Source organism: Lissotriton vulgaris, chromosome 7 (assembly GCF_964263255.1).
Source record: "Lissotriton vulgaris chromosome 7, aLisVul1.2, whole genome shotgun sequence".
NCBI classification, from domain to species: domain Eukaryota; kingdom Metazoa; phylum Chordata; class Amphibia; order Caudata; family Salamandridae; genus Lissotriton; species Lissotriton vulgaris.
In genome coordinates, this window is record NC_141695.1 from 660,051,997 (window position 1) to 660,076,940 (window position 24,944).

A 24,944-nucleotide genomic window follows, 5' to 3' on the forward strand; every position below is an offset into this window, starting at 1 on the left:
TTCCTCTTCCCAGTTTAAGTTTGCATTTCTGGATAGTTGAATGTGTCCCTTCAAGACACGGTTAAAGCGTTCAGTGAGGCCGTTTCCTTCAGGGTGATAAATTGACGTGGTGTGGTGGGTGATGCAGTTCCTAGCAAGGAATGACTTGAATGCTTCGGAACAGAATTGCCGGCCATTATCGGTGAGGACGGATTTTGGTAAACCTTCACTGAGAAAGAGCTTGTCCAAGAAGTCTATACATTTGAAACTGTCAATTTCCTCTACAATCTTAATTTCTGGCCACTTGGAGAAGTGATCTATTGCCACCAAGATGTACTTGATTGCTCCATCATGTCCTTCTACAGGCCCCACGATGTCCAAACCTAATTTCTCCCATGCCATTTGCGGGGGTTGAATCGGAGAGAGACTGACTTTTGACGTTTTGAGAGTTTTGTCTGAGTCACAGCATTCCAAACAGTTCCTGACCTGGATTTCGATTTGCTTGTCAATACCCGGCCACCAATAACTTGCTCTGACACGCTGCTTGGTTTTGGTGATGCCTAGGTGGCCAACGTGACACAAACTTAGGATTTTGTCTCTGAGCGTGGCAGGGGCTATGGCTTTACCCATTCTGTACAATACGCCATTTTCCAAACTGAGTTCATTCCTAGTTTCCCAATACACCTTGACATTGTCCTGTAGGTTGCGCTTATCTGGCCATGCGGAGTTGATGAATTGGCATACCATTTGCAGAGTGGAGTCGCGCGACATGTGTTGACCCCATTCTTCCGCTGATATTCCATCCAGGTCCGTGTTGAAGAGTAGAGCAACCTTCTCCTCGTCTTCTTGAGCGACTATGCTTTCCATGTGGGGCAGAGGTAATCTGCTGAGGAAATCCGCGATTTTGTTTTTCACTCCTGGCCAATATTCTGCCGAGTAGTTGTAATCCAGCAGCTTGATCGACATTTTGCTGAGTCTTGGTGAAGCGTTTTGTAGACCTGAGGCTGTTAGAATCTTTATTAACGGTTTGTGGTCAGTGCGGAGATGGATTTTGTAACCCCACACATAAGCTCTGAAGTAATTGAGCGCCCACGAACAAGCTAGCATTTCGCGTTCTATGACAGAGTACTTTTCCTCCGCAGAGGTGAGCGACCTGGAGGCAAAGGCTACAACCCACTCTTGGTTAGATGAGTCCTTCTGTGCTAGCACTGCTCCAATACCTTTGTTGCTTGCATCTGTGGTGAGGTAAATATCTGCTTTGGGGTCAAAACCTTTGAGGAAGGGCGCCTCGCTGATTTCTTTCTTGATGGTAACAAAAGTGTTCTGACAGTCCGATGACCAGACAAATTTGGTTTTGTTTTTCAATAGTTGTCTTATGCTGTAGGTTTTTTCAGAGAAGTTTCTTATGAATTTGGAGTAATACTCCGTCAAGCCGAGAAAGGCTCTTACATCCTCTTTGCTTGAGGGACATGGGGCATTGAGGATGGCATCCACCAAACCCTGTTTGGGTTTGATCCCATCACGGCTGATAGTGTGCCCAAGGTAAACCACTTTGTCCTGTGAAATTTTACATTTGTCTAATTCTACTGTTAACCCATGCATTTTCAGTTTGCAAAACACTTGTCTAAGGCGTGTGTCGTGTTCCGATTGGTTGCTGCCCATGACCAGGATATCGTCCTGGAAAAACCTGATACCTTCAACACCTTCCAGAATGGATGTCATGACCCTCTGGAAAAGTGCTGCGGCAGAGGCTAAACCAAATGGTACCCTGGTAAACCGATAGCAACCAAAGGGTGAGATAAAGGTAGTGAATTTTTTACTGTCTGCGTGCAGGGGTATTTGGTGATATGCAGATTTTAAGTCAATTATGGAAAATACACACATATCATTGGTGGCACTAAACATTTCGCAAATACGTGGTAGGGGATATTGATCAACAATAATGTTCTTATTGAGGTCCCTGAGATCGATGCAGAGTCTGATTTTCCCGTTGGGACGTTTGACAACAACCAAGGGGGAAACCCACTCCGCCGATTCCACTGCTTCTATAATGCCATCCTTGACAAGCCTGTTCAGTTCTGCTTGTACATCACTTCTCACCGAAACTGGTAGATGTCTTACCTTGTGAATGCAAGGAACAGCTGAGTCCTTAAGTTCAATTTTGTGTTCGAAACTGTTAAGCAGACCAACTTTACCTGAGAACACTTCGGGGAAGTCTTTTTGTATAGACAGTTTACAGGAATCATGTATGGACAAGACAGGATCATCACTATTGGGATCGAGCATGATGCCTAGATCAGCCTGGTCACTCCAGCCAAGGACAGAGGGGCCTTTTTTTGCAACATACAGTCGGCAAAATGCTCTTCGATTTTTAAATTCAAACTCCAGATTACGTGTTCCTAGGAATTCGATGTTGTTTCCAGTGTAGCTTCTAGCAATAACTCTGGGTTTTTCTAGATTTGAACCTATTTTATCCGTGAATTGCTTCCAAATGTTTTCGTTGATAATCGTGAAGGGTGACCCAGAGTCTGCCATCAGATTGACTGTCACCCCACCCAGACTGACATCACACATGGGTTTTTTCTTCTTTGTGGGCGTGACTTCTAACACGTCGTATTCAATTGAGAAAACATAACTGACATTGTCGGAGTCAGAGTACTCCGAGTCCTCTTCGGTGGAATCACTCTCTTCCTGAATTTGTCGTACCTGTCTGCTTTGTCTGTACATTTTCTTGTTGCAGACCTTAGCGATGTGTCCAGTCATACCGCAAGACAAGCATTTTTGATGTAGAGCTGGGCACTTTTTAGAATCGGCAAGATGAGTTGGAGACCCACAGCGATAGCATTTAAGATCAGGAAAATCATTGACTCTTGTATTCATGCGTCTATCACTGCTATGTTTCGATCTGGTAGACTCACTTCTCTTGTGAAGATCATGACTCATTTCTTTTTTGTTTCCTTTCTGTTTGTATTTGGAGGATCTAATAGCTTTTATTTCCGCTGGTTCATCAATTACTGCTTTGGCACATCTGCCAGTAAGTTCAGCCTTCTTGACAAGGGCAACAACCTCCTTCAAGGAAGCCTCGCCATTGACCCAGAGTTTATCTTGGATGTTGGGGTTGCTCGCATGCATTATTATTTGATCACGCACAAACTCTTCCTGCAGCGCTCCGAATCTGCAGGTCAAGGCCAAGTTATTCAGAGCAGCCACATAATCCTCCACGCTCTCATCTTTTCCTTGCTTCCTTCTTGAGAACTTGTATCGATCAACAGCAACACATACAATGGGCGAGAAGTGATCGTCTAGATCGTCTAGGGCATGTTGATAAACATCATCACCTGTTCTCACTTTCTTCTCAATGTTATTGTAGGTCTTAAGACCACCAGGACCCAAACAGTACAGAAGTACCTTTTTCTTCTTTTCAGCAGAGAAGTCATCATCCTCAACTGTCTCAATGTAATTGACAAAATACTCTTTCCACTCTTTCCAAGGCATGCAAGGTGCACCTTTAAGAGGTAGAAATGCTTGAGGTTGTGAAAGATTCAAGGAACTGAGAGCACACATGACGGTTGATTAATTAAAGGCTCAAGATTCACACTGCGAGGATTCCAATGACACTTAGTACACAATCCTTGTGATGGGTGAACCTTCAATCAACAAGATCAGGCTAGACGACGTGCTGCTAGTGGTGTGTGACACTTATTTATTTTATTTCATAGACACGTGCTTGCCCTGTCGTTTGTGACCTTTATTTTATTTTGGTATAACTCACAAAGTCACACGAGTTCGGAGCTTGGACAAGGCTCGAACACTAGCTTGAAGAAAACGAGAGTTTTTTTTTTTCAAAATGGCACCCAGCGCTGCGTTCCAGTGACGTCACGCGTCACTAGGCATGCGCAGATGCAAGGAAACACTGGCGCGAAAACAGCTGACAGGAATATCCGTTCCGAAAGCGCCAGGAAAGAACAGTGCCACTGACAGGAATCAAAGCGCGTCAAGGACAGCTCAGCCAGGGAGGAACGTCGAGCGCGCGAAGAAGGCACACACGAAGGGGAGTCCCCCAAGCACTGCAGCGGTCCTACCTCCGTGTGGCGCAGCAGCCGGTCGTTGTGAGATGCTCAAATCTCGGAAGAAGGTACGCGGCCACTTCACCCTGGACAGCTGTGTAGTTCGCGTCTTCGTTCGCCACGAAGAGAAGGCAAGGAATTCCCCAGGTAAGAAGATTTGCCTCAATGAATCAATGGATTACCGAATGCAGCAAGGTGAAAGTCCATCATCTGTACCACGGTGTGAGGCTGTAGTTCTTCAGCTAACCTCGTCGCCACTGTTACAAAGTAGTCAGCAGACTGGAGTGGTGTGAAGTAGGATTTATTATAACAGCCCCACACGGTGGTGACGCGTGGGTGAACGGAACATCAATAATGACAGTTGGTGTCAACGTAATCAGCTGGGGTTAGGAATGGAATGTGGGGGAACCAATGGGAAGGGGAGAAGCTGGGAAGGTTCACGCGCAGGGGAAAGGAAGGTACCATGCGCATGGGAGCAGGGGGTGGCATGGGTAAGATACAACAGTACCTAATGCAGACGTGTTAAGAGCATACAGATTCCTTTTGGAAAGAGAGAACATGAATAGGCTATCAAAATTGTTTGTTGTGCTAGACAGCACTGACACGGCATGGAAATGCTATACCAAAATTGCCTGCTGTAACCAGCATCCTACCCTTGAAGGGGTAACACACTGAGTCACTTGTCCCAGTGCTTGTGTCACAGGGCAGAGCGGCAGGCTACCAGAAGCGCTCTGGTGATAAGTGGGATCGCCTGTGGAATGGGGGCACCATACAAGTAAGCTTGGATTCGCGGAAAGTCCATGATGCTAAGCTCAGTCCGATAGGCTGAGTCAGCCCACGCCACAGTAAACCAATCATGGACGACAAGGAGTCAGGTAGCCAAGTAGTAAAGATGAAGATTTGGTATTCCCATGTCTCCATCAAAGGGCGGGATCCGGCATCGGGCCAGGGCAATTCGCGGCCTCCCACCCCCTCGTAGGAACCTAGCAATAACCCCGTCAAAGTCCCGGAACCAACTACCCGGAAGATGAGAGGTGGTGTTCTGAATTATGTATAGGATGCGGAGGAAAATCATCATTTTAAAAAGTGCCCCTCTGGCAAGGGGGTTAAGTGGGAGGGTTTGCCAGGGCTTAAGGTCAGCTTTGGCTTTTGCTACCAGGTGAGCAATGTTAAGCGCCCATTCCAACTACCGGAGTAGAGTCACCCAGATCCCGAGGTATTTGAACGATTGCTTCCGGATGGGAATATTGCACTGCCAATCAAAGAAGGCCTGGAGAGGTGGAGGGGGATCAGAGTGGACTTTGGTGGGTTGAGCCGCAGGCCTAGAACACATTCAAGGAGCATTCCGGGTCATCCAGGAATAGCAGGACATCGTCTGCATATAGGGCGATTTTAGCCACCTGATGTGGATCCCAGGACCACCCTCGGATTAGGGAGTCATTACGTATGAGGGAGGCAGGGGCTCAATTGCCAAAGAGAACAGGAGTGGTGAGAGAGGGCATCCTTGACATGTGCCTCTTCGGATAGAAAATTCCTCCCCGAAGGCGCCATTGGTCAGGCCCTTAGCTTTGGGGTGGGAATACAGGACCACGATGAGGCGTCAAAAGTGTGGGCCAAAACCCATCAGCACGAGGACGTCCTCTAGGTAGTTCCAGTCGACCGTGTCGAAGGCCTTTTTAGAAATCTATAAGGAGGAGGTCCAGGTATGGTGTGAGGTTGTGGTGATGGGCTTGGGCGAGGTGAGGTGCCGTATGCAGTGCTGAGTGCTGCGAGCTGGCATGAAGTCACATTGGTCCGGATGGACCAATTTGTGTAACAGGGGGTGAAGGCGCTGGGTCAGAGCTGTGCCAAAAATTTTCATTTCAGTGTTGATTAAAGAAATTGGTCGGTAGTCCGTACAGGAGCTCCAAATAAAACGTAAAATATATTTTTAGATCCCTCAATCATCCAATGACCAATCATATAGTCAAAAAGAACATAATGGGTGAAAATGATAGATGGTTACTGCAGGATCTGTAATGTACCAAGAACATTCCATGAGACCTAGATTCAAATCTACCAATAAGCCCACACAGATATTCCCTTTCGGCTGGATTCTGAAAAGGTTGAGTAAATATGGAACATCTGTGCTGATTTATGACTTCAGGAACTTCACGAAGGTATGCCTGGAAACATTTTTAATTATGCCTAGATAAATCTGTGTTCAAAATTGTACTCCCCATGTGGAGTAGGTACAGTTGCAGAAGGGAAATGCCATTACATTTTGTAATAGCATTTATTTTTTTATCACAGAGAAAATGTTTTTAAGTGTGGATAGCCCATTCCCTTCTTCCCCCACCCCATCAATTTTGGAGGTGCTCGGTCCTTCGTTCCATCTTCGAAAACATCTCTGACCCTTTCCAGGGCATGAGTATGTCGAAAATAGATTTGCGAAAATCAACAAAGTGTCTACTGCGTGGGTGTTCTGTGGACTGAATCTCTGATCATTTCCAGGGTATGATTATGGCAGACAAAAGTTTGGAAATACCAACACATTCTTTACTATGTTGGTGTTTAAAAATATCTATCCATTGGAATGCTCACTTCCCACCTTTGAATTTCACATTTCTAAATATTTCATATGAGTAAAATTGATTGGTCATCCTTTGTGAATATGCTGCAAAATCAAACTGTTTGCAATGTACATGTGTGCATGCCTTTTTGTTTAGTAATGTCTGTGTTTATTGTGGCCTGTTTCTTCCTCTTATTAAATCTTTCTTAAGACTGAGGCTCCCCATACATCCCGCCATTCAGAGTGTTTTCCATTGAACCGTTGATCCTTAAGTAACACCTAGATTTGATATAATCTTCTTGGACTGCTAAACACCACTTCAAATAGTGCCTTCTCATTAAGGTCTATGTCCAGAGGTATGCCTACTTTAAGTTTAGAATCTGTTCCAATATTATATTGGAATAGAACCATTCTGCAACGAAACACACTTGATCTACAGCTCTAACTTATCTCACATGGCTAACCCATCTCTTTCTCTATCTCACTCATAAAACCCTTCAATGCCACCTACTATAAGACTGTTAGAGGGTAAGTCATGATTAGTCATGCCTACTCTGATAATAGCTATGCATGCTAGAGTCTGATCTTATGAACTAATTTGGAAAAAACAACCTCACGATGTAAGAGAAGAGTTTCACAATTGCACTAATAAAGGTTTTTCTTCATTCTACCAATTGTAGGTGCTTAATAATGATACAAAAGAACCAGACGAGATTGAGACTCTAAGAAGGGAAAGAAATGAAGCCTTACGAGAAATAAATAAACTTAAGGTAGGCTTCATTTTAATTTTTGTGTTAAGTTTTATTATTCTTCGTAATCTGATTGTAATGCAAGATTGAAAAAGTTTACAGATACTGAAACTAGGAGCTGCTTTTTTATGACACGCGCTGTTTGCTATTACATATACATTAGGTTGTTTCAGCAATGCCCAGTTATAACATGGAACTAACACCTTTTTCCTGTAAGCTTCCTTTTGTACACTAGGGTTCTGAATCAGATTGTCCTGTTCCTAGGCTAGCTTCCTGCACTAAGAATTCACCAGATAATGAAATCCAAAGGTATGCAGTCTCATTTGGAATACAGTCTTCAGGAGCTGGCCTAGAAAGCACATTACATGAGTAAACAAAGGCTACCTCATTTGTCTCTAACAGTCTGAGCAGCATTAGTGATGTAGTACTTTGCTACACATGATTAGTAATACTGTATGATAAAGGTAAAGTTTTGTCTTCTGTCCCTAAGTGCTGTAGTTGAATACGCCATGTTTCTATGCTTTACTTTGAGTAGGTGATATTGCTCCTTTTACTCTTCATTTACATTATCAATTTACCTTAATATATGCCATGGCATCTGTTATTCTCCTATCTGTTGAAAGGGAAATATATTACAAATCCTTATTGAGGAATTAAAATAAAGTGAGCTAAATTTGCAACTTCACTTTCAGTCTTGAGCATATGCAACACAGTAGTTATGTAAATTAAATTGTTTGGGGATGACTGAACAGACATCAAAAGTTAGGTGAAACAAACCTTGTTTGACACTAAAATTACAGAACAAAACACATCAGCACTATTTAAAAAAATAGAAACAATTTAAACCAGGGGACATGTGTTATTTTGAGAGATTTTGGGGACAGCCTCTGTGGGAAGTAGACACGAAAACATGATTAGCCCAGAGTGGAACAAAATGGATTGAAATTATTGATTTGTTACATGTAAGGGGGCTTGATTGAAAAGCAAGATGGTATGGGTTTTATCTAAAGAACTTTCAAATGACGGACACTGAGAAATTATGATGAGGCCGCTTTAGAAGATAGGTTGGACGAAACACGGTCAAAATAAACAGGAAATTGAGAGATCATGAAACTCTATTTAAAAAGATGCTAACACTGAGAGTGACTTCTAAGTTATATTATGTTATGTTAAGCAGAATTGTAGATCAGTAGATCCTTCAGGTTTCATGAACTAAGGCAGCACTCAATTTTTCATAAACCCACGTAGCCGTGAAATCCGACTTATAACGCTGTTATAACGCTGTTTGGAGCGCGCTCCAAACTGCATTATTAGTCGGATTTCACGGCTACGTGGGTTTATGCAAAATTGAATGCTGCCTTAGTTCATGAAAGCTGAATGATATTGGAGATTGCAAATACAAATTGCGCTATCTAAGAGGAGCAACTAAATACGCTTAGAATTTGAGTTTTCGCTCCGGTTCAACATTGACATAAGACGCTCGGCATTAGCAAGGGGTCAACAACTATAATACTTGTCAGTCCTGAAGATGGTCTCGTCAATCAAAAAGTGGAGACCGAAACGTCCACCTACGCTTTTTCTTCCGATATTTGTTTCATTTTCAATAAGAAGAAAAGTGTTGACAATTGTAACAGTGAAGGTTTGACGTTTTATACCGCTACCTTCTTGTCAGATTGTTTGTATTTCTAAGTACCCTCATTTGATTTATCAAGATAAAAAGTGAATATTTTCTTATATACACCCGTTTTTGTTCTAGTTCTTTGTAGGTTTTTGCACCTATGATTTACATCCTGTATGATAATTATTTCTTTTGCCTATGAGTCTGATCCATTGCATGAAGAGACTGTGCAGTGTAACTAGCTACTGAAAGAAATTAATGAACAAGGAAACCATCTGTCTGGCCTTGAAACTTAATGATATAAATAACAAATTAAATACTTAAATAAATCCCTTGAAGGCCCATTTACCGTATCATTGCTTTTGATCAGGGCATGCATGACAGTTTTTCGTGTGCTGATCGGAAGCCACTTGAAAATCTTCCTCAGCATCTTCAGGGTACGGAAGCATGAGGCAATGATGGCAATGATCTGGGCTGTCATATCAAGTTTGCTGTCATTGACGACCCGAGATTGTTAGGGTGGGTGGTGGAGGTGAGAATCGGTCCCATCTCTGTTGGCCACCAGGTCGAGACCCATGGTGAAGTGCTCTTCCCGAAGATCATGATTTCGGTCTTGTCGGTGTTCCGCTTTAGACAGTTGATATTCATACAAGGGTAGATTTCAGTCAGGCATGCATTGAACTTGATCAGCATATTGTTTGTGAGGTAGAGAATGAGTTGCTTGTTGTCAGCATAGGAGAGGATGTTGATGGCTAGAGGGATCATGTATGCACTGAACAGGGTTTGGCTTATAGTAGAGAGGATATTTGCGGAACTCCACAGATGAGGTGGAGGGGCTACAATGCGGACTGAGGGGATATAGGGTATGACGTTCTAAGCTCACAATTCAAAGCAGCTTTTGCCTTTGTGATAGAGATGAAGTGTTGCCTTAAAGAAAAGATTTTTTTACCTGAAGGGCTTCTGATGAACACATATGTAGTCTCCAAATGAATTGAGCATTCATGAGAGAAGTTATATATTTAACAAGGATGGATTATGATATCAAATGGAATATTTCAAAATGTGTATTAAGACTTTTTACTTACACATAAGAAACAACAAAGAATTAGAACATACTTATCTAATCAATGTGAAGCAGGGTTTTCACACAAAGGTGTGCCTCCATACCATCAAGGAGAGATTGGGGGTTGTGTGAACTGTAGTTACTCCCCATTCTCCTACCTCTTGACAAGGGATGTCCCTAGATTAAGTTTATTCTCCACAAATTGCCTTCCATATCTTGTTTCCAAAGCCTGCTTAAGATAGAAGAAATCTTTTATAGTCTGGAAAGATCAGTTCCCTGCAGACAACAGGAGCATACAGCAAAAATCAATAAGAAGATCACCCGATACTGTATTGCACTAGTAACCCATTTTGTGCCTAACCTGCTTCCTCTATACATGTGAACATCATGTGGCCAGTGGACCATCCCAGGGTCTTAAAATTAATGTACTTAATCCACCAGGGCAAGGTGTTTATGTCTCTATTTATGAGAGCAAATTATATGTCTAGTCCACAAACATAGTGTGCGTGGCCAGCCTCTTATCACCAGTGTGGCTTACCTCCATTTCCAAAATGTGAGTAGACCCCTAGACACTATGTGCATTTCGTGCCATTTGGGCCACAGTTTACCTGTCATCAAACTCCAAGGTTTGAATGCCTTAGCTCCTCACCATCCCCAAATTTGTGAGTTTAGCTGCTTGTCTTTGGGTTTATGCATATTTTCTGACATCAAAAACTTGTCCCCAGCCATCAGCCCCTAAACTATGATGGTACTGACCAGTCTCAGGGCTTTGTGCCTAGTTGTCATGAAACATTGCTGAATCCTGATCTTAAGTGGTTATTATGAAATAACCCAGTCTGCTGGTACACAGTAAATAGAAGTAGTCTAGCAAATCCCAGTCTAAAGACGATAAGCCCCGAACAGTAAAGCTCTGCCAAACACTAAGTCAGTGGATAGAAGTTTGAGTAGACTTGACAATAAATGAGAGTTGAGGGAACCTGCATTTATAAGGTGCTTGCTGAGACCAATAACAAGGGCAGACGGGTCAAAGTGAGGGGATGTTTTGGGGGAGAGGCAAGTGGGACCGAGGGGCAAAAAGCATGACTCAAAAGGAAGGAACAATTGAGTGAAACATATGTATAGCCCTGCAATTTTATTACAACTTATGTTGTGGGTGTTGAATGTTGTATTGTTAATTCACTTGTTTGAAAGTATGACACTGTTTAAAAAAAAAGAAAAAACCGTACCAAAAACAGTTACAACAAACTAACTTGAGGGTGTTAACATCATATGCTATTCTCCTGAGCTGGTCACCGGGATGCTCAACAGCTAAACCAAGCATGAGAACTCGTAGAACTTGCACCAGAGTGGGAGAGACACTCTCTCATACATCGTTCTGTGCTTCAGGTGATCAAACAGTGTAATGTGAACTTGAATATCTAGTCGCTGAAATTTCCATTCCGGAAAGTATTCCAATGTAAAGCTTTATTTGAGAATCTTCTTAGAATAAAACTTCATATACGACTATTTAGCCAAAGCGTTTAATTACACATTTAGATTTCATTCAAGGCTGTGAAATAACATAGAAAGAGTAATATGTATAAATGCATTAAGTACTGGTATTGTACACAATAGATCTTTCAACATCATCGAGATCTGTGGGTAAGACCTAAAAAGAGTAAATTTCGTTTTTTACAGAGTTTTATATAGCGCGAACTTGACCCAAATCAGGTATCAGGGCGCTTTACATAGCACCAGTTACATTACATGAGGATACATTCATTTTTGTTAGGCACGGGGAGATTAAGTGATATTCCCAGAATCACAGGATGGTCAGCGTCATTGCCGAGACTTGAACCCAGTTCCCCAAATTAGAGGTCGCTCGCCCTAGCTGTTAGGCCAACTCCTCTACCCAAATCAAAAATGCCTTTTCAGCTCACCAAGTACACTTTGCTACTCAATGCGATTGGAAAGGTTGGGAGGGAATGAAAAGGCACCCTTCCTTTTTCCTAACTGCAATGCCATGTTTGAAAGGTTTGCAACTGCAGTTGCAGTTACAAACCTTTGATCAGGTACCAAGGCCTGAAAACGGTGGAATCCTGTGAATTTGAGTGCAGGAATGGAGGGAGGCCTGCTCTTCCTCACAGGCCTCCATCGCTGCATTCACAGCCACTTCGGTGGGATTCACAATCTGAATGCTACCTCACTAAAATAGTTGGGGCATATTCTATGCATCCAACATCCAAAATTGACCATTTCACGCTGCAACAGATTTGTGCATCCATTGCAGCGCAAAAAGAAGATTGGGTCCAGAAGTAGTCATGTGCCAAAACACACAAATTCTTTGCAACCGTATCTGTAATACATCAGGCCGTTAGCCCCATATCCCTAGTAGACCATCACTCTGTACTGGCACATTTTGTGTGCAACCACTTTTTTTACAAATTCCTTTCAGTGTAAATAAGAGCAATATCCAAATCAACCCTCTCGAGCCGAAAAATGATCTTTTAAATCCTAAACATATTAGATTTTTATATACGTCTGAATCTTTAGACCCTAGATGAGACCCTCACGATTATGGTAAAAAATAAAATAAAAGATAACACCTGAATAATATCTTCCCTGGCTGTATACTGATCCTATTGTAATAGAAAACTGACATTACAAGTCCGGTTTTGATTTGAGTACAGTTATAAGCAGAGGGTCCAGATGCACGCAATGTAATAGTCTTCCTTCCCTCTCTGTAAACTACACATAATTACAGAACAGATCAGTTCTCAATAGGAGTCTTAGGCAGGCTCTCGAAGCAGCTTCCGCGATCTACAACACGCTACAAGCATCACACCGTCATATTAACCGCCAGGTGAAATTGCTTTGATATGCATCCCATTGTGTAGTTTCACTACTCACTTTCATGCAACACGCGTTTTGTGTCTATTCAAGGGCAGCTGTTGTTATGAATAGTCTAAATCTGTAGTGTTTTTTAATTTTACTTGGAAAAATGAATTACTTTCTCGGCTACCTGCAAATTATATTTTTTTCATTTCTCTGAAGCTTATTCAGAGCTGGAGTTGCTGTTTGTGAAGATTTATTTATATAACATCTGTGCTGCGTTGCTAGGTTGCTACAGAAGGACCATTTCGTCACAGCTACATAGATATACACAGATCTACGCCTTGTAATTTATGATTTCCTCTCGTATCATGTAGTGCTATCTCCAATAGATTTTGCCGTTTTATAGCATTGTAAGTAACTGTTGGTAATGTCACCCAGTGAAGTAGTTTTTGCTTTACTGACCTCAGAAGGATAAAGGCTAAGTAAGTCAAGGCTAATTGGTTTCGAACCTTCGACTCTCACAACCCTCCTTCTCCATGGTTGACGTAAAACTCTTACTACTACTCTCCTGTAAACATGTAACATGGTTTCTGAGCATTATGCTTCTCAAGAAGATCAATCTGCCTGCCATTTTGAAGATGTTTTGCTTCTATATATTCCCTTTTTTATCTGTGCGAAGTCCAGAGCCTGACATGTTTCTCTGTCATTGACATTCCTTGGTGTGAAAGTGGCCTGCAATGAGCTTGGAAAAACAGATGCTCTCAACTACAGCTTGAATTCAAAGCGTTTCCAATGTTACAATGCTGTCCAGTATGGCTGAAAACGTTGGCAAAGCCAAAAGGGTCTTACAGGTGAGACCTACTGGCTTAGGCAATGCTTGTTCAAGCTATTGCCTCTTGCCCGGACTTTCTACATAAGCCAACTTGCAGTAAGAGTCATGTTCCATGATGAATAGTGTTTTGTTTTTCAAATCAGATGAAAGCCGCTCTCTTTCTAAAATGATACAGCCTGCTTTGAAATTAGTCCCAATATACCTCAATACTTCAGCAAGTGTGACTATGATCATTCTATTATTTCTCTATGTAGACAATCAGTAAGCTGATTGTGTATTGGATATGCCTAGAAACCACTGCCAAAAATAGTTGTTTCTTTGGAAATGCTAAAGGATTCCATGGTTTGTTTTTCTAGAGAACAATTAATTAGAATTACACACATGAACGGTGCTTGTAGTTTGTGACTAGAACTGCCCGTTTGTGTAAAGTTATCGAAAAGTGTATTCAGCCCAGATGTGGGAATGGGAAGAGATGAGGTGGCAGTACTGAATTCTTTCGAAATCTCTCGAAGTCAACATTGTAAAAGGTTTTCACATCAAGCCTTTTGGGTAGCTATGTTCTTGACGGAATTTATCTATGGAACTTCAAACTACAATAAGGCAGATCCTGTGAGATTTGTTATGGCTGTTCCTTCCCGAAACTTTGAGTATTGTCCCCCTTATAAAACATCTCCATAGCTTACAGCGGAGCGGGTTTTGTTAAGTGAGTGTGTGGTCATGGGGTTAAGAGTGTGAGTGTGAGTTTAAAAACTCTCCTAAGGGTCCCAGTGTCCACAGTTGTAATTTTAATAATGGCCCGTTGGCAGTGTTAAAAGCAAGGCAGCAGATGTGTATGGAGGTAACTATGGGCTCCCACATCCAGTGTGGTCAACATTTTCAGCCAGGCATTTCATTACTACTGGCTTTCTTCAGGACCTTATGTGAAGTGTGAATTAAAAGTGTATTTACAGAGTAAGTTTAACCAGCTAAGTGACGCACTCGCTAAGGTGCAATATATGAAATAGGATGATTTCCTCTAGTTTTGTACGCTTATATTTTGAGAGAGAAACATTGAGTCCCGGAAAGGGGGTCCGGCTTTAGTCACACATTCGTCACAACTCGTGGCCCACAGCTCACACCTACTTTGCCTGCTCCAGGACTCCATCGATCGGAGTCCTGGTTCAGGCCAGTGCTACTGTCACCAGTGTCCGAAAAACAGTGCGAATTGAAACTTGGGACCATACGTCATGAAGCAATTGCTGATTTTGCTCTGAACTTTGCTATTTATTGGAATTCCCCAGGTAAACAGGATTTAATATTAGTAATTCCAAAAAAGAGCAGGTTTCGCTCTAGCTTACCGCACAGACGTTTTGTATTATTAATACGTATGCAATAGCTCTCAACCTTTGAATGGTCCTACTGCTCTGAAACCATAAACCAAAGTGAAAAACAATATACAAAAGGGAGTGCTTATGAAGTCTGATGTTTTCACTGAAAGTTCACTTAATCACATATTAATCTAGATTATTCAAATATATGAATTCTATTTATAGATCCAATATAACGCAGGAGCCATGATATGATATTCCAAAAAAGATTTTCTTTATTCTGCACAACATCAAACTGCAGCCCAGCCAAACCGTTTCGTCCCAACAAGGGACTTTAGCAGGGTATAGAGATTTCTCTTAGCTTAAGCAGAAAGACGCTGCATTCCCATGCTTGGCATAGATGGAAATGCTGCGTTTTTCTGCTTACTGGGAATTCAGATTTTCTGTCTCTATATTCTCTGATTCCCACTTATCCAGAAAGAATCAATAAGGAACTTTTAATGAACCTTGGGTGATACCACTATTCAGCCCCTTCTTCTTCTGTATGGCCATGCTTGCCCACAAAGAAGCACTAAGAAATCTCTGAAACCCTGATGCATTACCAATGCTTGTTTAGTTGGCCTGCCGCTTGAGGCCTGCCTCTTTGCTCGTTAACTCCTCTGTTTACTTGTGCAATGATCCTTGTGTTACATCATTTGCTTGCTGGTATTTTATCTCCCATGCCTCCCCCTTACCCCACACACAACACTGCTTGTTGCTTCATAGTCCTTAATCTCCCTGTGCCTCTGCCTCCTCTCTCCCACAACATTGCACTCAAATACTGTTCGAAGGCCCCCACCACCATGCCTCCCAGGCTACTGCTGTTCTGCCTGCACAACGCTGCTTGTTGCTTCATAGCCCTTAATCTCCCGTGCCTCCCCCTCACCCCTCCCACAACACTGTTCGCAGGCCCCCACCACTCCTCTAAGGCAACTGCTGTTTTGTTCGTTTTTTTATTTTTTACTTTACAAACGCTTTCATTTATATAGTGCTCCTAGTCATGGTCTCGGGGAAATTAAACAATCAGCTCATTATCACAGGATGTTGAGCCTGTCAGAAGACTCAAACACAGATCCCCCTAATCTGCAGCTTTTACCACTGCACCATAGCCTTAGTCATGTTGCAGGGTGCAGTACCATATGTGGCCAGAAGAGGTCCCATTGGACACCTAGTTACAGCCTGTGGTTCTGCACCCTCAAAACATTGCTTGTTGCTACTTGATATACGTACCTCACAAGTAATGGCCGGAACAAGGACATAGATATAATGCAGAGTAATCACAAGCTGAGAAAATGAAGATTATTGCGAGTGAAAATTAATTTGAATGATACCACCAATAAAGCCAAATAAGCAAAGAAGACCCTGTTAGTACCTGTCATGGAATGTCAGATAACGAAACTGAAACTAGTAAGATGGTGAGTTACTTAGACGTGCCAATGTTAAATGCACTTATACAGAAGACTGTTTGGCTGGCGCACAAGCAATTATCTCGGAAATCACAGTTTCCAAAACTAACTGCACTTCTAGATATTTTACAGTACTCCTACAAGAGCCAACTGGGTTTGGCTGCAGTGGCTCTGGCATGAGAGGACACCCCTGCAATAAACAATTTTTGCATCTATTAGTAGATGGCACCAAATAAATTTTTGAACGTTTCCTTTAGGTTTGGCCGGAAAACTGTGGCTCCACGTACATTATCCTCATAACCAAACATAATTATTAATGCAGGATCTACCTTACCCCATCAGAAGCCACGCTCTGTTCGACAGCCACATAAATGTGTGTTTGCGACAGTTCCTGAAATTCCGTCGACTGCTTCTCTTAACCTGAAATCTCTGGCTGAAGCTGCCCCACTGGACTGCAGGCGGCAACTGAGGCAGTGTTGCTGATCCACCACCTCAGCCGAATGATCATTAATCCTGCCGGGCCGTGTGCTGAGAGCTGAAGGTAGCGGCAGGCCCAAAGTGCGCTGGCTGCCAAACAAGTAAAACTAATGCCTCGCAGCCGCTCTCGCTCACGGCGCCTATGGTGATTGGGCGAACTAGCAGGCTGTGGCGTGGCCCGGTGCGAGCTGCAGCCGGCAGTGCTGAGAGCAGCACCGTCCAATACCTGCGCCATGAATTGTTTGCAGCATTCCGGCCATGATACGCAGCGCTGCCCGCAAACTAGCTTACACACCTTGCAGCTCCCAAAACTAACCCCGCGCTACGGCAGCAGGATGTGACATCCCCTGCGATGACCTCAGGCCAATAGTGAGAGCCGCACTTGGGTACTGGAAAGCGAAATGATACTTTAGCAAGCAGCTGTGTGCCGCTGCCAACAGACTGCTGGAGCAGCACGCACAAGTCAGAGGAGGCGCGCTGCCACAGGCTCAGCTTAACCAGGGCTTTTAGTGGCAGAGCTAACACAGCAAATGAGTGACATAATCATTTCAGTGAGGTAATGTGGAGTACCACACTGAAATGTCTTAGTGTAACGCCTGATGCGTGACACTTGGCAGGACTGAATATGCCCCTTCTGTTGGTACAAAGCACCATAGATTCTGTAGCACTTCCGTTCTACAAACGTTGAGAGTTCGTCTTGAGCTCAAAATTGTGCATATCTTACAGAAAACAGACAGATTTTAAACCAACACTATACCTTACCTGATGAGGAACGATACCTCACAGCAGCATGTGATAAGATTATGTACTGGAGAACCTTATTTCGCCTGTTGTGCAGGTGCGCCCTCTAGGGTAAAGAAAATAGTAGCATAAAAGAGTAAGAAATCAATCACCTTTAGAAGTCCAAGCCTTTCCTAAAACATATTTAGGACATGCTGAAAGCTTATACAGGAATGTATTCTATCCATTGTTTACCATTGGCTTTGTGTTTTGTCACTCAGCTTAGCCTGCTTTCTTTTTATTGTCTTTATTTGCTTTAGGCTCTCCAGCATGTTTATGTCCCTCCCCTGGAGTCTGTTTACTACTTAAAGCACTCTTGAGATGGACTTTTTTGGATGCACGCTGTTTCTGTGTATGCTGACACAAGTTCTGTCAATTTACCCAATCTGGTTGTAAATAGATTTATCTTCAAAGCTGTTGTAATTGATTTTAGTTTAGTGGCTGTAAAGTTGTTGTTTCGCACTTATTTTTCTTTCGACTTTCCTGTGTCACTTGTTCGAATGGAAGATGCATAATGCTGTCACTTTCACCCTTTTAACCCCTAGCGTGCTCCCGTTGGCCGACGGGAGCCCCGCCCACCCTTTAGAACGCCTGCACCACAGCGGAAAAACTGCTGTGGTTAAGGCGTTAAATAACAAACACTTCCTGCTTTCTTCTTTTCTAAGTGCACCTCAGGCTCATCTTTGGCTTGTGACTGATATATATAATGCAATTAAAATTGCAGTACACAGGGGGCGTGGTTACTCGCAGCAGTTCGATATCTGCGTTTTTGAGGCATCTCCGCTCTCCCTGACCGAATACCCCCAATACAGAGAGAAGCAACGTGCTGCAGTGGTTCTGGGTGCCGCTGCGCTCGCCCTGGAGCGCGGGCGCGCGACTAACTGATGTTGCGGCTTGCGGCCTAGTGGCAATAGACGCCGGAGTCCCTGGACGTCCTCCCCGCGGACGGGGATCGAGGCCAATGGTCGGAGGTGCGGTGGACCCGTCTGCCCCCTGAGGAGGATTCATTGTTGCCAAAGCTCTGAGGCTGTGTGCTTGGAGGCGCCCAAAGCTCAGATGGTGAGGAGTTGGGGTAGGCCCTACGGTATCCACCGCCTGTGGCAACCTGCTGTGTTGTGTCGGGTTCCTGTTGGGACCCACATTTGACTGTTGACTCCCGTAGGCTTCCCTGTGAGGAAACAGAGTGCAGCCGGTGAGGGGCCTGGTGTTCGCCCACTCGTAAATAACCCTCCAGAGAGCATTCCAGTGACAGTCTTGGTGGAGGCCCTCGTGGATGGGCGGTGCTGCTGAAATCCTCTCTAATAGAAGCGATGGCGAGTGGTAGGGGGCCAAAAGCAACGCAGCAAACCAAGCTCAGTAAATATACCTGCCCCAAGGGCCCTGTACTGGAGCGCACAGTCCAAACTGACCCCACTGGTGGATTGGAGAGCGAGACGCCTGAGCTGTCGCCCAAAGACGTAATGGAAGGCATAGCGGGGGTGTGCGCTTCCATGGAACAGCGCACAGATGCCATCACGGTTGAGGTGACTCTGATTAGGGCTGACCATGCCAAAACTCATGAGAAAGTCAAGCAACTGGAAATCACCACCAAGAGTCTCCTAGATGAAGTTTCACAACTGCAGACCGAGGTCCAGGCTCTCCACACCTTTAAAAAGTTCGCTTGGACATGCTGGATGATTATGAGGGGCATACACGAAGGAATAACATACGCATTATAGGTAATCCAGAAAAATCGGAGGGACAGGCGCCAAATCCTTTTGTTCAATACCTTGTACTCAATCATCTCAAACCAAAGGGTCTCTCGAAGTTCTTCACAGTGGAAAGGGCGCATCCAGTCTCCAGGGGTCACCCGAAGCCAGGGGCTCCGCCTTGGCCTATTTTGGCGAGATTGCTGAACTTTAGAGATCGAGACGTGATACTGCAAAATGCCAGGAACGTACGAGTACTCCACCGTAACTTTTTTCCCGGATTTTACGCAGGCAATGCTGAAGCAGCAGATTTCGTTCTTGTGTGTTAAACAGGCTTTTCCCTGCCAAACTGAGAATTGAGGCGAATGGGAAGACTTGGTTCTTTGACCACCCAGAGGCAGTTGCTGACTGGCTAGAGAGATGGAGGGAAGCCAGGGAACACAACCCACGTTGAACCTGTCTGAATCTTGTTCCGCTATTTGTGTTGAATTAACTGTCATTTAAACCTACTGTGGGGCCTAGGTGGTTCCTACTTCCAGGTGCCGTACCCTGTGGGTGGTGCTGTAACTTTGAACTGTGCATGCGAACACTGATGACTCAATATCCTGGATTGTCTGAAATTGGAGGCCTCCTATTTAGAGACTGGTACAATACGTCTCTCTTTCCCTTTCTTTTTGGCGGATGGCGTTGGGTCGGGGGGGCCGGGGATCATCCCTACCTTTTATTTGTATCTGTGTTTTTGGGGTGACAGGCAGTTGGTTTAATGGGCTGGTTTATGCCGGAGGTGCAGGGAGGCAGCGAGAGGGGTGTTGGATGAATGATTTGGGGTTGGCACTGTTTTTTGTTATGATGTCGGCTTCACTGATTTTCAAAGCTTTGGATGTAATTTCACATGCTAGTATGACACTGAGGTATGAATTCATCCTAATCCTCCCATTATGGGATCACATTGGGATTCTTTGCCTGCCAGTAACAGGAAATGCTATTTGTGAATGGGACAACATTAATGCTGTATTGTCAGCTGTTTTAGAGTTATTTGACTCGTTTTACTCGTGATTTTAAAACTGTACTTTTTCACTCTGTGTTTGCAGACAGCATACCCCTAGGCCACCTGCACACATTTTCGCCAACATTTGACGCCTTTAGCTGCCGTTTTTGAGCTAAATTGGGGTTAGGGAAATCTTCCCACGGCGGCCATCTTTAGTGTGCCCAGAGCGGTGTGAGCGCTGTAGTGGTACATATAAAAGGAGCCCTGTGACAGTGCTCGCGAGATTCTTTGCCTGCCAGTAACAGGAAATGCTATTTGTGAATGGGACAACATTAATGCTGTATTGTCAGCTGTTTTAGAGTTATTTGACTCGTTTTACTCGTGATTTTAAAACTGTACTTTTTCACTCTGTGTTTGCAGACAGCATACCCCTAGGCCACCTGCACACATTTTCGCCAACATTTGACGCCTTTAGCTGCCGTTTTTGAGCTAAATTGGGGTTAGGGAAATCTTCCCACGGCGGCCATCTTTAGTGTGCCCAGAGCGGTGTGAGCGCTGTAGTGGTACATATAAAAGGAGCCCTGTGACAGTGCTCGCGAGATTCTTTGCCTGCCAGTAACAGGAAATGCTATTTGTGAATGGGACAACATTAATGCTGTATTGTCAGCTGTTTTAGAGTTATTTGACTCGTTTTACTCGTGATTTTAAAACTGTACTTTTTCACTCTGTGTTTGCAGACAGCATACCCCTAGGCCACCTGCACACATTTTCGCCAACATTTGACGCCTTTAGCTGCCGTTTTTGAGCTAAATTGGGGTTAGGGAAATCTTCCCACGGCGGCCATCTTTAGTGTGCCCAGAGCGGTGTGAGCGCTCTAGTGGTACATATAAAAGGATACGGTCACCCTATCGCGCTAGCGGTCGCGTTTGCGGAAGCGCCGTCCCTAGCGCCGGAGTCTCGCCTGAGTCAGCCCGTCTGCGCTCGTCCGCGCTCCGACGGGCTCTGGGCTCTGGCAAGTACTCTATACTTGATCTGTGAGTAACTTGTTTCTGATCTACTATATTGCATTATGGTTCTTTCCTATTCAGCTGTGGAATTACATTCATGGCGCTGCTTTGCTAGCAAGACCTGCTCTGTATGTACATTGCCCTTCCCCAAATACAAATGTCACCAATGCGGTTTCGCTCTCGGAATGCCAGCGAGCTGCAGATCGCTTAAGCACTATGTCAGACGCAGCAGGCCTGTCAAGTCCAATACTGTCTCTTCACATTCCTCTTTACATTTTTGGAGTATTAATTGTAGATCTCTCCCACAACACAAATATAACATCTGTGACTTCATCACTGATGAACAACTGGATGCTGTGTTTCTTACAGAAACCTGGTTGCATGACAGCTCTGGCCCCGATATTGCCGATGCAATTCCCCCTAATTACGTCATCGTAAGAAAGGACAGAGTTCTAGGCAAAGGGGGGGTAGCCATGATCTTCAAATCTAAGTACACCTGTAAATTTGAAGACATTCCTTTCAAAGGTTGCGAGGCAGCCCTTTTTAGGCTAACTATTAACCCTCAGTTCACAATGACAGGTCTATTAATCTATCGCCCTTCTGGGAATGCTAATCCCTGGGTTTCTTCTTTGCCAGATTTCCTGGCCCCCTTGCTGCTTAGAGCAGCCAACTTTTCGATTCTTGGGGACCTAAATATCCATCTCGAAGAATCCGACTGTACGTCCACTTAACAGCTTATTTCTACTCTCGAAGTTTTTAACATTCAACTATTGAACTCTGCCCCTACACATCTTGCTGGTCACTTATTAGATCCCATCCTGTCAAATCTACAGTTGGACTGCTCTCAGAAAGCACGCCCAATAGAATGGTCCGACCACTTTGCTGTTCCTTTTTCATTGGATATTACCAGGACAGCATCACAGATCGGAAAGGAAATAAATAAACGGGCACGCAGTTGGGGGAAAATTAACATGCCAGAACTTAATAAACAATTATTGAGGACACTTCCTAACACCGACCTATCTATCTCTGCACTAAATTGTGCAGTTGGTCAGTGGTTAAATAATGCTGTTGATTCCACGCTTCCCTTGACATATAAGAAAACTATGCCTCATCACCCACCTGCACCATGGTTTTCCGACAAGCTTAAGTGCCTTCGCACTCAATGTAAGATTTTAGAAAGGAAATGGAGGCGCAATTATTCTCCTACCCGCAAAGTAGCTTACAGAGAAGCTCTGAAGGGCTATCATAACAGCTGCAAAACAGCCAGAGCAGACTATTCTAAAAAAATAGTTTCAGATGCACAAAACTGCCCTAAGGTGCTCTTTTCAGTTGTAAAAAAACTGACAGGAGCGGATTCTATTCCTATGCCTCCTGCGCTAGACAAGGTTCAATGCCAATCCTTAGCTGACTTTTTTGTTAAAAAAGTCGACTTGATCTATGATCTTTTTACCCCGCCACCGATGGTAACTCCTTTTGCATCTGGCGCTGTGCAGTCATCTGCTAATGTTGACGACGTTGCCAAACTCTCTGTATGGCAGCCATTAGACAATATTTCCTTTTCTTCTTGTCTAAATAGTGTGCGCTCTGGCTCTCCGTGCGATGCACTACCGGCTAAAATACTCAAACAATTAGATTCCTCCACCCATCAGATTTTTGTTAAATTGTTAAACGCCTCACTTACTGAGGCATATGTACCCCAGCCATGGAAACACGCTATGGTAGTGCCCTTGTTAAAAAAAGTCTGGTGCTGATATCTCGAATATTGCTAATTTTCATCCAATATCCCTGCTACCTATCTTCTCTAAGGTGTTGGAGAGACACATTAATACCCAGCTCACTGAACTGGTGGAAAGTTCTGGTTTCTTACATTCCTCCCAGTCGGGTTTTCGGTCCTGCCACTCGACCGAGACAGCCCTTCTTGGGGTGACAGAGAGTCTCCGACACGGTGTCGACCAGGGTGAAACCATGGCGCTCATCCTGTTGGATTTGAGCGCAGCTTTCGACACCGTGTCACATTCCATCCTTCTTGACTCTCTGTGGTCACTCGGCGTGACTGGTAGGGCCTTAGCCTGGGTGGCCTCCTTTCTTGGCGAGCGAACCTTTCAAGTTTTCTCCCCTAAGGCGGCATCAGCGGTCTGTCCCTCAGCGCGGGGTGTCCCCCAAGGGTCCATACTCAGCCCCCTATTATTCAATCTTTATGTAAAACCCTTGGCTAACATCGTAGAGCAGGCGGGGCTGACCCTGTTCTCTTACGCTGATGACACCCAGATCGTCTTCTCCCTATCAGGGCGAGACGAGAATAACCCCTCTGCACTAAAGTCGGGCCTCATTCTTGTGGCGGACTGGATGCAGAGGAACTGTCTCAAACTGAATGGGGAGAAGACAGAGGTGGTCATTCTGGGAAAAAATAAGAACCTCTGGGGCCCTCAGCATTGGCCAAATGAGATGGGTGCACTTCCTGTACCCACACATGCTGTACGTAACTTGGGCGTCCAAATTGACGACAAGTTAACAATGAAGCAGCAGGCCACTAAGGTTGCAGCAACCTGTTTTTCTACTCTTAGGTGGCTACAAAAGATCTTATGGATGCTTCCCATTCCCTCCCGTAGAACGGTTGTCCAGGCATAGATAACATCTCGCCTGGACTATGGCAACATACTATATTTGGGTGCTGATGTAGCCACTGTTAAAGTATTGCAGGTTGTACAAAATGCAGCCGCGCGACTCTTGAAGAATGTCCCTAAAAGAACTTCTGCATTATCTGCCTTGCATGATCTTCATTGGTTGAAGATCTCCAGCCGCATAAAGTTTAAGGCATTATGCTACATGTTTAGGATCAAGCAAGGCATTGCACCCACTTACTTACAAAAGCTGGTGCAACTTTACAGGCCCAAACGTACCTTACGATCCTCGGAAATTGGCAATTTCTCTATACCAAGATTTAAGCTGGCAAGGATGGGGGGACGTTCCTTCTCCTATCTTGGTCCCAAATATTGGAATGCCCTGCCCACTGCCCTTAAATTAGAGACCAGTCTTCTTCGTTTTCGCAGAGCACTGAAAACGCTGTTGTTCACATAAGTAGTTGGTACCTGCATGCTGGCTATCTGATATCTTCTTCTCCAGTCTGTACCTAGCGCCGGGAAACCCACTGTGGGTAGCTGTGCACGGTAAAAGTTTAAATAAATAAATAAATAAAAGTTTCACATTAATTAGCTGGAATGTGAATGGGCTGTGAGACAGGTTATAATGCACCATAGTCCTACAGTATATGAAAAGACATTCCCCGGAGGTGGTCCTCCTGCGAGAATCGCACCTGGTTGGAAACATGTGTAAAGCCCTGAATAGATGGGGATACAGGCTCCTGGCACACTCTGGCTACACTAGTGGGAGTGGGCATCATGGTTAAAAATTCCTTCCCCCTTTCTGTTCAGTCTTCGCACATTGATAGCCGTGGGAGGTACGTAGCACTCACTGGGCAGTGGGAGGGTAGGACATTGACCCTGCTGTCTGTGTATGTCCCGCCGGGACTACAGTCCAAAACGTTTACAGATCTGGGCACTCTGCTCCTTTCCCTCC

General features: G+C 44.2%; 1 protein-coding gene across 4 annotated transcripts in view; it reads left to right on the forward strand.

Annotated features, from left to right (window-relative positions):
* The window catches only part of STXBP4 (syntaxin binding protein 4), a 553,950-nt gene that overhangs the window by 227,780 nt on the left and 301,226 nt on the right, over positions 1–24,944 (forward strand). For all 4 annotated transcript variants that reach the window (XM_086930861.1, XM_086930863.1, XM_086930862.1 and 1 more), the window contains one exon: positions 7,278–7,367. In XM_086930861.1, coding sequence (XP_086786987.1) covers positions 7,278–7,367 — 90 coding nt within the window. The remainder of the gene's footprint in view (positions 1–7,277; positions 7,368–24,944) is intronic.